Source organism: Podarcis gaigeae, assembly GCF_964106915.1.
Source record: "Podarcis gaigeae genome assembly, chromosome: 13".
In the NCBI taxonomy this organism is placed as follows: Eukaryota; Metazoa; Chordata; class Lepidosauria; order Squamata; family Lacertidae; genus Podarcis; species Podarcis gaigeae.
Window position 1 is genome coordinate 54,229,938 of NC_139689.1, and position 14,779 is coordinate 54,244,716.

Sequence of the window (14,779 nt, forward strand, 5' to 3'; positions counted from 1 at the left end):
GGGGTTTTTGGTGGACCCTCTAAGTGTGGATGACACAGAACAGCTGTCGGCTTTCTGGAGTGAGAGGAAGGACTGGCCGTCTCATTGCTGGATATGATTCTGAAGCTTACAACATTTATTGTATTTAAGAAGACTATTGGCAAGCTGGAAGGGTGTGCAAAGGAGGGCGACCAAGATGGTCAAGTGTCTGGAAACCAAGCCTTTAGTGTTTTTGGGTGAATTTCTCTTTAAACTGCATACAAAAATGTGTTTATTAATGAAGGTATACATTTTTGCAAGCAATTTCTCCCAATGTTGGCATTTTTTGCCTACTCTTTTCACTATTGCATTCCTTTTTAGGCACATTTTATTCTAACCTGCATTTTTTAAAAAGACTCTTTGGATAGAGAGCTGCAGTGAAAAAATTGGATAAGTGTGAATTTTGAAGGATGGCTCTGTTTTGGTTCTTACATTGCTTTGGAATGTGCAGATTTGATAAATTGAGCTTCACATGCGAAAAGAATTCCCACCTCAAGTCCACCTCATGTCAATCTATTTTTGTAAAATGTATTGCCTTTCCCTTCTTTCATGTAAAATTTTCAGAATTGTGCTTAATGCTTTTTAGTACCTTCCATTTGCAGTTTATTCATTTTCTTTGTACCATAAAGCTTAAAATAGATATTCTTCAGTCCTGACAGAGACATTCGTCTTTCCTCTTAGTTCTCCTCTTCAGCTGAAATGAAGCCTTTGCACTTGCAGTTGCTCCCACTTCCTTTTGCTGGCCTTTCTTTCTCACTTCCTCTCTCGCTCCCCCTTTTTGCCTAAATTTAGACTGCATGTTCCTTAAAACAAGCACCATCTTGCTTTACAGAAAGTGCCCTGAGCACTTACCGGTGCTATAAAAATACACCATGGAGCCAGATGGACCAGTAGTCATGCAATAAAGATGTTTTATAGGAAAATTAATTAAGAACCAACAAATTTGGGATTATCTCCAAACCTGTGCCAAAATTTTGCAGGTTTTTTTGCAGCATTTTGCAGGGGAAACCCCTCATTTTGCAGCGCACCACAAACTGAGCAAAAGATACATTAAGCACAGGGTTCATATTTAACTACAAATCCCCAAATTTGGGATCCAACTGCAACAGTTTGGCACTGGCTTGGAGGGGATCCCAAATTTGGGGGTTCATAGTTTATGGGGCGATGTTTTATGTTTTTGGAACAAACCCTGAGCTCCTGGAATAGACCCTGCCATTTCCCTAGGGGAGGGGTTATCAATCAGTTGATCCTCGCCTCTTCCATAACAGCTTCTTTTGAAAGTACTCTTTGCTGGGAAAGTAACACAAAACCAGGAAATCTTTGAAGTGGCAACAGGAGCCTAATCGAATTCTAGGTGCAGTTGGAGGGCTACAGCTGACAAAGTTGACATAATGAAAGCCATTGCCCCAGAAGGTAAACCAAAGTGGGGTGGATTTGTTGTTGCTTTTCTGCCTGTCTGCTTGTACGGTGTACTTCTATAATTGCAAAGCAACTCTGTACTGGAGGGGGAAATCCATATTTTGTCTGATGCTGTAATTTTGTGTCAATTTGCATTCTCGAATCAGGGATTGTTTTTTACTTCCTGGCAGCGGAAGGATGGCAGTCGGGTGGCAGCGAGGGAGGGATTCGCCTTTATGCTGTATGATAAATGCCCCATATGCAGCCTTAATTGCGCTCATCTGGGCTGCATAGAGCTGTGCAAGTGAGGCTTATAATCATGGTGACAAGGGCTAATAGCTGGTGGCATTACGCTTGTTTCTGAGAGGTTGCTAGTAGCTCATTAGGCACATGGCCTGTTACAGCAACATGGAATTAGCTATCCATCCCCAGTTGCGTCAGACATTTGCTCAAGCCCTGCAACCATTAAATTGACATCACCAGTGAGATAGAAAAACATGTTTTTTTCTGCTGCTTATCTGGAGTTCTGGTTCATTGAGATCTATCAATCCAATCCTGTATATACCATATACACACACAGTTTTACTTCTATCGATGTCTAAATGTTTCAAATGGTTATTTATTCCCTTTGTTTTTAGCTGTTCTTATTTTTATCTGTAAACTGCCTTGAGTCCCTCGCCCCTCCCTTACTGCTATTAGGCTTTAAAGATCATCTTTGAGCCAATAAGCGGTTTGTTTGTTTTTAAGCCTAAAGGCACTAGGGAGTGGGGGTGTTTTTGGGTAGGGGGAGTGAGAGCTGGAAAGGGAAAGCTTAACCTCAGCTGTAAGTGTTCTTCCCCCAGCATGCCTCCCCCCACACTTAGATTTGAGAAAATCCCCTAATGCAAAGTCATAGCTATTGGGGGGGGAGGGGGCTAGCCAGTATTTTTTTGCCCCGGGTGAAGCCTCCAGTGGGGGTGTCATTGAGGCTCCCAGCCTGTGTGTGTGTGTGTGTGTGTGTGTGTGTGCAAATGCTTGTGCCAAACTGGGCCTTTGACCCAGGTGAAATAAAGTTGGTTTCACCCCTGCCTTATAGAGCCAAGTAGGGGTTTCTCCCCCGCCCCCCCAAGCCTAACCACAGAGCTGGGGGCATTTTTAGTAGGGGATCACAGCTGTGACCCCCCCTCCCACAATGGTTCTCTTTGCATCACATCCAGCGTGGGAAAGGGACATTTTAAAAAAGCCTAATTGCAGAGGAGGAGGAGGAGGGCAGGTGGGAAGGCCCCACGGGTGGCCGGTGGCCTGGCAGTTCCACCCCCCCCCCGAAGGACGGCTGCCCTGCAATATATTTATATTGTTACAGAAGTTGGATGCCACAACCACTCTGTGGAGAGGTTTCAAGGATTTGACTTCCCACAGTATCATATGACATTGTAGTTGTGAATGTGTGTTTATATAATATTACATTGTATGTTTTTCTCTCCACCAACATACAGGACTTATTACAGATTATAGGGTAAGTACAGAATATTAATTCATCACAATATTTTAATTTCTCACTCGTGTTGGAATGCTTCATGAGAGAAAAGCGGTGTTCATTATCCACCTATCTGGGATCGGCCACCATATTTGGCTTCTTGAGCATTCTACTATGAAATCTGTAAGGTGTGGGCAGTTTCTTCTGGTGCAGATTCTGTTCTGTATCAAAAATAATCTTATTTGATCTCTCCTCTAGCACTGGCAGATCCCCTTAGGGCGTCGGTTCCGTTCCTTGAAGATGTGGTTTGTGTTTCGGATGTATGGAGTGAAAGGACTGCAAGAGTATATCCGCAAGGTGAATGCATTTTATTTTACCACTGAATACTCAAAGGGCAAGAAAAGAGGAGAGGGAGTTTTACAGATGAACACAGGCTTTTTTCGAATCTCATTTCTCCTTTTTTGATAGATGTATAAGCTTGGTGGATCAGGGGGATGTTGTAGATGTAATGTATCTTGATTTCCGTAAGGCTTTTGACAAAGTCCCCCATGATCTTCTTCTGGAAAAGCTGGCACAATATGGACTAGGTGAGATAACTGTGAGGTGGATTTGTAGCTGGTTGACTGAGAGAACCCAAAGAGAGCTCACTAACGGTTCCTCTTCATCCTGCTGAAGTCCCCCAGAACCAACATTCTGGGAGTCCCCAACACCATCTCCGAGACCAGCTCTATCACCTCAGGCAGGGAGACTGCTGGGCAGCAAGGGAGCAGTAAACCAGAAGAATCCCTTGGCCATCCTGATTGCCCAATGCCAAGAACACAGACTCTAGATTCCACCCCCAACTGGACAGAGAGACTGGAGAGGGAGGGGGAGAGAGAGAGAATCTCTATAGACCACAACAATTCCACCTCCCAGACCCTCAAGTCTGCCCTGATGCCACACTGAGTACCCAGGTGGGTACAGCTGGGTGAGACCAGCCCCACTCTGTTCACCCACCAGGTCTCAGTGATGTCAAGGATGAGAGAGGTCTTACTCCAAGCCAACCGGGCATTCAACAACAGTAGCTGCAGTCCTGAGGGCTGGCTGATAGAACAACCACAATTCCCCAGGCTGGAGCAGGGGCTGGCAAACAGCACAGTCACCAACTGCTTGTGCCCCTTACCTGGCCTGCCCCCCATCTCCCCCTGCCCTGAACTACTGCAGTTGCCCCCGATGCACATTCTTCAGACTAAACAACACCCACCCTGAATTTAAAACACTCAAGTTAAAAACAATTACAGCAGTTAAAACAATTTAAAACTATAATTTAAAACCTCACAGGAGAGGGAGCAGGAGCCGCAAGACTTGAGTCCTCGCTGCGGTCTCAGTCTCTTCCAGCTACAGTCCTACGGCCGAGGCGGCCTCCGCTTCTTGCACTGCTATGATCTTTGGGCCTCCTCTGCAGACCCAGTTTTTGGGGTCTGGGCCCTGCTCTTCGAGGCCTGATGTAAGGGACCTGCAGGCACAGAGCAAGTCCACAAAATTTCTAGTAACCCCCCCCAACCCAGGAACGATTCTGAAGGACCCACACACAGCAAACCTTTGGCAGTTTTGATATTTAATTTGTAAGTGGCAATACTTTTTAAAGGCAACATCAGTGTTCATATGCTTAGAAATTAGATGCCGCTGAAGAAAACGGGACTGGCTTCTGAGTAAATCTACACAGGTCTGGGCTGTAAAGTATCTTGTTGCAGCTGCAGAGAAAGAACTTCAGTTCAGCATTGTAAGAGCCAAAGCTCTGGGCGCCTCCCAGTGGTTTTATTAAGTACTACTTCTTATATAGATTAATACTGTAATTATAATAGATTTACAATTTAAAACTTCAGCGAACTATTATTTTCCTGTAGAACAGCTGCTCTAATGCAAGAAAAGTCCCACATTTTAATCTAGTTTCTCCTTTGTAGTTTAATAACATAAAAGCTATGCAGAGGCCATTTGAGGTTTTGAGGGGCAATTTGGAATCCCCCCCCCCCAAAATTGATACAGTGCTCCAGATTAGTGTATCAGTTCTAACTTTCTGGAACAAATTAAATATAGTGAAAAGGTTGCCACACTGAGTGAGCACTGACCTTCAGCATATGAACCTGCTAAACAGCATAGAATCAAAGAATTGTAGAGTTTGGAAGGGACCCTGAGGGTCATCTAGTCCAACCCCTGCAATGCAGGAAGATACTAATAACCACATGGTACAGAATATATTCACAACACACACACACACACACACACACACACACACAGAGTCCTTTTTTCTGGGGGGACGCAGGGATGTGCATACCCCTAAACATTTTGTGAATCTTTGTCCTTTTGTCCATTTACTGTATTTATTTCCCCCAATTAGAACTATAAAGTTGTGATTTTCTTGCGTCAAAATGAGAGTACCCCTAAACATTTTTAAAGAAAAAAAGCACTGCACACACACACACACACACACACACAGAGAGAGAGAGAGAGAGGACAATTAGTTTTGTATCTTGTAGACATTTCCATATTCTGTGCTCAACAGATTCCACTGAAATCTTCCTGTGAAAAGTGAGATCCAGTTTCCATAGCCTGACATTGTAGCTACTGCTTCCAAGGATGCATTCATGCGTGACAGAGTCTGTGCAAAGACTTCTGCAGATGTGATTCTTCTAAAAATGTGTCTAGCCCAGGATGGTCCAAACAGCAGCCCATGGCCCACATACAGCCCAAGAGGAATTTTTTTTGGCAGCCCTCAGCAACATTCAAGAAAATAATCTTAAAGCCTTAGTGGAGGGTGGGGATAGGATTAGATAGCTAGAAAAAGTTGGTGGCAAGGAAACACACAGGCACAAAAGGAGAATTCCTGGATGCTAAAATCCAAGTTTGGGGCAAGTGAGAGAACTCCAGCAGAGATTTAAAATCACAAAATATGCAGCAAGGTAAAACCTGAAGTATAGGCTCTTGGACTTTTAAAATATGCTTTCCTAAGTTCCTTCCAAAGTTTCCTTCTTCACCTAACATAGAAAAAGTATACACATTTGGTAAGTTAAAAGTGATTTACTTACAAACTCTTCGAAGGTCATGTTCACGTACTTTTCCACACAGCATTCAGAAAAAGTTGCATAGGCAGTAATACTTAGTTTAGCTCCAAAGTGGTGAAAGTTCCTAAATTATTGTTATAGGAACTCAAGAGAGGCTTCTTAGAGGCATGTGGTCTGAGATTGGTGCAACCAGCTCAGACCTCACATGTTACGCTTCTCAGGTAGACTGAAAGACAATAATAGGCTTCCGCCCAAGGTGAGGGGGAGGGACTTAGCTAAGCCTGGCAGGACAGCTTACTCTATGGTATTAACTCCAGAATAAGAATAAGAATAATTTTATTCCCCAGCCACTCTGGGCGGCTTCCAACAGAATATTAAAAACACAATAAAACATCAAACATTAAAAACTTCTCTAAACAGGACTACCTTCAGATGTCTTCTTAAAGTCAGATAAATAAATAAATAAATAAATAAATAAATAACTTGTCCAGTAGCACCTTAGAGACCAACCAAGTTCTGGGAATAAGATGAGAACAAACTTAGTGTGCTACTGGACAATTTTTTTTAAAAAAATATTTTGACTGCGTCAGACCAACACGACTACCTACCTGAATCCAAAAGTCAGATAGTTGTTTATTTCCTTGACATCTGATGGGAGGGCGTTCCACAGGGTGGGCGCCACTACCAAGAAGGCCCTCTGCCCGGTTCCCTGTAACTTGGCTTCTCGCAGTGAGGGAACCGCCAGAAGGCCCTCGGCGCTGGGCCTCAGTGTCCAGCAGAATGATGGGAGTGGAGATGCTCCTTCAGGCATACTGGACCAAGGCCATTTAGGGCTTGAAAGGTCAGCACCAACACTTTGAATTGTGCTCGGAAACGTATTGAGAGCCAATGTAGTTCTTTCAGGACTTGGCAGCCACTCCCAGTCACCAGTCTAGCTGCCACATTCTGGATTAATTGCAGTTTCTGAGCCACCTTCAAAGGTAGCCCCATGTAGATTGCATTGCAGTAGTCCAAGCGGGAGATAACCAGAGCATGCACCACTCTGGTGAGACAGTCTGCAGGCAGGTGGGGTCTCAACCTGAGTAGCAGATGGAGCTGGTAAACAGCTGCCCTGGACACAGAATTGACCCGTGCCTCCATGGACAGCGGTGAGTCCAAAATGACTCCCAGGCTGCGCATCTGGTCCTTCAGGGGCACAGTGACCCCATTCAGGACCAGGGAGTCCTCCACACCTGCCCCCCCCCCAAAAATAGTACTTCTGTCTTGTCAGGATTCTGTTTGCTGCCAACCGCCTCCAGACACTCACACAGGACCGTCACTGCCTTCACTTGTTGTGATTTAAAAGAGAGGTAGAGCTGGATATCATCCGCATACTGATGAACACCCCCCCCCTCGATGATCTCTCCCAGTGGCTTCATGTAGATGTTAAAAAGCATGGGGGAGAGGACAGAACCCCGAGGCACCCCACAAGTGAGAGCCTAGGGGTCTGAAGACTCATCCCCCCCCCCACTTTCTGGACACGGCCCAGGAGGAAGGAGTGGAACCACTGTATAACAGTGCCCCCAGCTCCCAGCTCCTCTAGACAGTCCAGACAGACATGGTTGATGGTATCAAAGGCTGCTGAGAGATCCAGCAGAACTAGGAAACAGCTCTCACCTTTGTCCCTAGCCTGCAGGAGATCATCAACCAGTGTGACCAAAGCAGTTTCAGTCCCATGAAGGGATCCAAATGGTCCGCATCCTCCAGGCATGCCTGGAGTTGTTCAGCAACCACCCACTCAATCACATTCATGAGACTTAAGCATGTTGGTTATATGAAGTTGGTTATCTCCCAGAAAGAACGTCAGTTTTTGGTTCTTCTGCTTCTGCTTCTTTTGATGGATTTTGTTTTATAACTTTTCTTTTTTTAAAAAATATAATTTTTATTAACAGGCCAATCAAATCACATTAATTCCAAATCACATAAGTTCCAAATTATACAGCCAGATTTTAAAAATTTTGTTGGGGGTTCCCATACTTCAAGCTCCGAAAGGGGTCCAAACATCACTCTTGCTGCTGCTTTAATTAAACAGTTCTATCCAGTTCTGTCCAGATAGTCTCTTTGTTATTTTCCTCATCTTCTTGTTGTTATCATATATTCCTTTCTTTGTGATCTCTGATAATCTTCACAAGCGGGTTAAAAACAAACATCTCCTGTGTGGGTTTTACACTCTCCAAAAGTCATTTCACATAAAAGACAGACACCATTTCTACACCTCCGTTAAGAACATTCCCACAGTCTGTCCATCGGTTTCCACAGGCTTGCCAGTCCATATCTCAGGGGGCCCTGCAGGGTCAAGATAACATTCCGATAACCATACATTCACATTCTGATGACCCTGGTCCTCCTCCCCCTCGTCGGTAAGCCTGTCTTCACAAAACTCCATTTGCGGCTGTGTCATAAAACTTTCCTTCCACTCCCCACACCAGTCCTCTCTTTGATCAGTAATTCATTTCCACACAGTTCATGATCTCCTGCTTGTGATTAATAATAGCAACGATTCTTCTCTCTGGAGGGGAGGGTTATTGGTACTCACATAAGACAAAAAAAAAAAAGTTTTTCCTCCCCCTCCTTTCCGTTTCACTCCAACATACCAGTCTTTTAATGATGATTCTTCACTTGATTTATTGTCCAGCCCGTTGCTCCGCTCACAGAGATCCATTAATCAGTAGTCTTTACTTCCGATCTTCACTTGATGTATGTGCATTAGCTTCTTTCCAATTATATATTTCCAATTATATATTTCGAGCTAATGCGAACCAGTGCACGATTAGAGACAGCGTCCGGGGAGGGCCGATCTCACTCGAGGGCTTCGTGCCAAGTGTCCACACCCGCTTCTTTTGAATCCGGGGGTGAATTATGGACACAGCTGGCAAGGCAGTCCCCCCCATCCCCTGGGGGGGGGGCAAGGGAGGCTACATACTCCCATAGCAGCCTCTTAATTACCTTGTGTGGGTCGGAGAGATGTTATTGTCGGCCATCTTCCAATGCGCCCCCTGGTGGCCCCCTGTTTTATAACTTTTCATTATCATTTTAGCATGTTAAGCTGGCACATGAATTTAAGGACTTGGTGTTGCAGGATGATCGATTTGAGATCTGTGCTGATGTCATTTTGGGACTGGTGTGCTTCCGACTAAAGGTAAAATTGCAGTAATTTACAGCTCTTATATTATTTGTTGCGATTTAGAGGCCTCAAATTTTAAAAGCCACAATCTCCCAGTACTACTTTCTGGTGATGACACTACTGTAAGACACATTTTTGTATGCCTCCCTCCTCCCCCCCGCCCCCCAGACACATATTTTCAATGCATTTCAACCATAAAACATGTGTTTTTTGTATACATTTTGTATACAAAAGAGGTCTGATCTGTAATTAAGTTTGGGACCTTCAAATTGGGTCACTCGGCTGTGAAAAGCAGAATGAACATTAAGCCTACCCTGGAATGTAATTTTAGCATGCAGTTTTAACATGGGATTTTAGTTAGTATAAATGTTTTTAAATTGCTGATTATATAGGTAAACTTGTTTTTAATGTGTGTTTTTATTTTGTACTTTTAATGAATATTTTAGGTTGCCTTTTGTAAACTGCTTAGGGGACCTTTGTCTGCATAAGTGGCATATAAATGTTGTGAAAAATAAATAAATGTGGGTGTGGCTTACTCCAAATTGAGTCTTGTATCTGCAGGCTGAAGGTTGCCCTCCTAAGATGGTCCTGGCAGGGCTACCAGAATGACGTGTGTGATGTTAATGACCACTCTTGCTTGTTTTATCTTTATTCTAGGGTACTAATGAACTGAATGAAGCACTACTTAAAAGCATAAACGCTTCCAGGAAGATTCATCTTGTTCCCTGTAACCTGAGAGGGAAATTTGTGCTGCGTTTTGCAGTTTGTGCCCGCACAGTGGAGTCTGCCCATGTTCAGTTTGCCTGGAAGCACATTACGAAGTTGGCAGGGGAACTTCTAAAAGCACAGAAGCAGCAAGATTAATGGCTAAAAGTCACTTGAAGATTTAAGGAATTAGGAAGGACAAACCGTAGCGATGAATTATTTCGCTTCTGGCATGACTGATACATGCAAAACTACCATAATCAAACTGCGCTGCTATAACCCAAATCCAGGAAGTATGTAGATAAAAACACTAAGCACTGCTTTGCTGGATCAGGCCAAGTTCCTTATGTTCCAGCATTCTGTATCCAAGAGCCCCAACCAGATGCCTGTGAGGCCTCTCAAGCACTGACAGCCGCCTCCTGTGGTTTGTTGCCAGTGTCTGGAATGCAGGCGGATAGACTGGTTCTGTACATGGCAGTTCCATTTAGGAATCATGGCTAATAATAATTTCCCACAAACCTTCCCTCTATGCATTTGTCTAAAAGTGTGTGGGCCCCACACTTCTAAGCCACCCCCTTAGCTTGTGGCAGGTGGAATCAGTACACAGGAAAAGCAGACAAGATTAAAATCTTAGGTTTTTTTAAAAAAAATCATAAACAATCATTTTGTGAAGGGTATGAGAGGAGGTAGTAAAGAATAGAAATGGTATCATAGCTGATACTGTTCAGATTGAAAATCAAAAATATATGGAAAACTTTTTGGGGGTTTGTGAAGCTCACTTAATTTTTCCCTTTTTCAAACTATTGAATCACTCACTTTATTTTTGATATTTTCAGAGTTGAGAATTCCCGCGTAGTTTCCTAGGTTGTTTCAAGGTTGCTACCCTGAAGGAGCAATCCTTGTTTCAGTGGACAGGCAACCTTGCCCAGCTCCTCTCATGTACCTGAATCACACCCATCGCTGCATATGCTTGCTGCTTACAGCAGAATGTTTGCTGTGTCTCTTGATCCAAAAGAAAGAAATATCTAGTCTTTTTTCTTTGATTGCTAGTCACTACAGCCTCCTTGGTTTGTGAAACGAACTCTTGGATTATGTAAAACTGGTGCAAATTAACAGGTAGTTATCGCAGGAACATTTATTGGATAAACACGTCCTTTGGAATCATGTCGAAAAATGTATTTGCTATTATGGTAGTTTTGCTAGTATTGGACAAGCTGTTGATGACATGTACAAAATCTGAATTAAGAAAGTATTCATAACACAGGTATATCTAACACCCTGATTCTAATTGCATTACAGTGAAGCAAGTTTATTTCTGCGCAGCTTTCATTGATCTGGATTGCTGTTGTAAGTCTCAAATGTGCTTGTGTGTATTGACTAACAATTCAGTATCTGGGTAGTTACAGGGCAACTCTCCATTTGTGTGCAATTGGCATGCACACGACCGCTGGCACATGCATTGTTATCGGCACCACAGGACAGGGACAGAGCGGGGGTCGAGCGGGGCAGCCTTGCGTGTGTCCCACTGATGCACACGGTGCCTTAGAATGCAACCGCTGCGTACATGGGGAGTTGCCAGTGGCACCTCAAGTTCTTCAGTGTGTAACTCTGAATAACCGGCAAGCTTGGTTTGTGACTGTATTTCTCTGAATTTCACGTGGGGCTAACTTGTTTTGAATAGTCTATCATACAAAAAGCTATTTCCACACAGAAAACTGTACGCACGCAGATGGCGAGTATACAAATAGTTTAGAACTGTTCTTTTGGCATCTAATTTTCTATATGCAAATAATTAGTTTTCAGTCATGTGAGACTTTGTCTAGAGTTGGAAGTTATACAACCCAGAAACAAGTTTACCATGTCATTGAGAAGTAGGCCCTAGTTAAGCTAAGCAAGACACACAATTATGGTTAGTTTGCTTTTAAGTTTTTATCACTAGATGCATCAAAACTCTAATAATTAGAAACCAGTACGCCTGTGCCTTTGATGCCTTGCTTGCGCGGGGGAGGGGCAGGGGGAGGGTTGGTTGGTTGGGGGGCGTTGCTGTTGTTGATGTTATTTTTTGGATGTTTATTTCGGATCTTATGATTTATGTGGAAATTGTTCAGTTTTTTTTATGCTTCATTTATTGTTTACGACTACTTTTGTTCTGTTTGTAGTTCTGTAGTTTTTTTTATGTTGTAAGCTGCCTTGAGCATGGTTTGAACTGTGGAAAGGAAGCATACAAATAAAATGGTTGATCAAGTGATTCACAGAATTGTAGAATTGTAGAGTTGGGCAGGAGCAAGGGGATCCTCTAGTCCAGCCCCATGAAATGCAGGAATATTTTTGCCCATGTGGGGCTGCAACCCACAACCTTGAGATTAAGAGTCTTATGCCCTTCCAGCTGAGCTTGATTGACAGCACATCCCAGAATCCCCTCTGAAGATTCAGGAAGCCTGCAGTGCATCTCTAGCAAAAACAACAAACATTTTGTTGTCATCGAATTCCCATCTCTAGGTAAATACAAGTTGTTAAATATTGGTATTTTGGTTTTCTACATTTTAAAATCTGTATAGTGCCTCACCTCCCTGTCTTACAGTGGAAACATTAACACATGGACACAAAGTTTGGCTACATTGCCACCATCATTTCTGTACTGGTGTTAAGAAATCACCATAACCAATATAGTCGCATTGAGGTGTGGCTGTTGGACGAGGGCAGGGAAGCTCATCTCCCAATCCCCTTTGGCCATGAACCACGTGCCCAAAGGCCAGTCGCTATTTCTCAGTGAGGATAAAATGTGTCATGTGCAGAAATGGGTGGGAGAGAACTGAGCATGTCTCCTTGATGGGAAGCTAGGCTAAAAACGTAATAAATGAATAAAAAGGCATTTCAAGGGAGAACATTTTCATTACCAAAGACATTTGTATACTCCAGATTGTAAAAGAATAGTACTTGTACAACAAATGGATCTTTAATAACCTAGAGCTATTGTGGCATTCCAGATTTCACCATCTATCATGGCCGATCATATTAATTGCCTGTGAACATTTATTGGACAAAAGAATAAACTGTTTCATCTCTCTGAGGTCCTTTCTCATCTTCTTTGCCCCACTGACATACCAACAGAGTTTTAACAATAAAACACATTGAGCATTTTCTTTAACTGCAATTGATACAGTATCTGAAAGAATTCAGAAACTCATTGAATTCCCTTTCTAGTTCTAAATTAAGGAAATAATTGATTTACAGTATTAGCTGTAGATTATGCTTTATGCCAAGGCAATGTGAAGTTTCTGAAGTTTTCTGTGCGCTCTGGGTACCTAAAACTCTCTGCTCTGATGATATAGTGAACTCTGTTTTGAAACTGTTGCCGCTGGTTCCCACCATTTAAGAAAATGCTATTTTATTTATTTCTTTTTGCGGACAGGTCTCCTGAGGTTTTATAGCTGCATTGACAGGCAGAAATTCAGCAGCTGCCTAGCTGAGCAGGGGGGAAACCTGTAACAGTAGTCCTGTCAGGGGGAAAAGGAGACAAGCCGATCAATAGTCATATAATATGGCAAAGGCTTCTTGCATTCAATCTCGTTTAGTGGCTAGTTGAAGTGCTGCCCTGTTGTGCTCATATTGTCTTATCCACTGCTTGTAAAATGTGTATGTCTGGACATGCCTGGCACTATTTTTCCACCTATAATCACTCATTCATAGATTTACTGAGCCAGGATCCAATGTGTCTTTTCAGCAAAACCTCACAAAGCTGCTGAAATTATTTATTGTTAGCTGTTATTTTGTAATATCATAAATGCACTTAAGCAGAAAATCAAACCTCAAAGGTACAGTACGATGAGGAAAAATGATTTAATATTGCAGTGTTCACTCATTTTGTACAAGAATAATATTTGTGTACAAGAGATTATATATATGCACTTCCTTATCGGTTAATATATTTTAAAATAGATGTTAATTCTGCTATTGTGCAAGATATTGTGTATTGCTAAAGTGTATGGCAACACACCAGACTGCATTAAAACTGATGCTGTAAGATTGCATTTCTCTTATCATTCTTGCTTTCATTATTCTGATGGGGTTTGGCTGGGAGTTTTTAAATTAATGGTTGCTATTATACATAGGCTCATAGCTGATGAAATAAAATGAAAGGGGACCCTGATACACTGGCCCATGGCTTTGCTCACCAATGAAAATCTACATTCAAGTTGGTTCTAGGTCTAATTTTGTAAGCATTTCCCCCTTCGGCAGGAGGGCCCCTTGCTTTGGTGGGGGTGGTCAGGCCAGCAGCAATCTCAAACCCGATAGGAAGGACAGGGCAGGAGCTACTGGGAATGGTGTGTGTCCAAGAGGGCACTGAGTCCATCAAGCTAGACATCCCCAAGGGGTGGACTCCTCTGCTCAGTCATGGAGGGTGGCTTAGAACTGTTCCAAAATGCTAAGAGAGCTCTTGAGATGAATGAATTCATTGTGGTCTGCTCCTCTGGAAGCGAGTGTAGGGTTGCAGCCTGACTTCCCATAAAATTTAAAGGATTTATGAATAAACAAGTTTTGGGGTTAAACAGTAAAATTACGCATATGGCACCCTTGGGGGACTCCTTCCCCCCCCCAAAAAAAAACACCATTGCAAACATGGAGATGGCAAAGCATGAAACAGAGAATAAAACTGGTGTTTGATCTTTTGGAAATGACCAATTATTTCATGCCTGAATTTAACCCCAGCCGTGATGTAGTAGCTTGCACACAGGGCTTTTTCTGGGGGGGTGCAGGGGTACACATACCCCTAAACATTTTGTGAATCTAAGTTTGGCCTCATTGAGGGGCAGTATTTCAATATGAGTACGAAAATGAGAGTACCCCTAAACATTATTATTATTTTTTAGAAAAAAAGCACTGCTTGCAAGTTCATCGTTCCTGCAGCCCCACCTGGGCTAATGTGGAAGTGGGTCGATCTTCAGAGCAAAGGAGGAAGGGATCTTTTGTGTGGGTCTATGAAGAAAGATGGTATGA

General features: G+C 43.0%; 1 protein-coding gene across 2 annotated transcripts in view; it reads left to right on the forward strand.

Moving 5' to 3' along the window:
• DDC (dopa decarboxylase) overlaps nucleotides 1-13,812 on the forward strand; it is a 52,560-nt gene extending 38,748 nt beyond the window's left edge. For both annotated transcript variants that reach the window (XM_083709555.1, XM_083709556.1), the window contains exons 11-14: nucleotides 2,892-2,911; nucleotides 3,131-3,229; nucleotides 8,990-9,091; nucleotides 9,734-13,812. In XM_083709555.1, the coding sequence (XP_083565681.1) occupies nucleotides 2,892-2,911; nucleotides 3,131-3,229; nucleotides 8,990-9,091; nucleotides 9,734-9,940 (428 nt within the window). In that variant the 3' untranslated portion in view covers nucleotides 9,941-13,812. The remainder of the gene's footprint in view (nucleotides 1-2,891; nucleotides 2,912-3,130; nucleotides 3,230-8,989; nucleotides 9,092-9,733) is intronic.
• The last annotated feature ends 967 nt before the right edge of the window (nucleotides 13,813-14,779 follow it).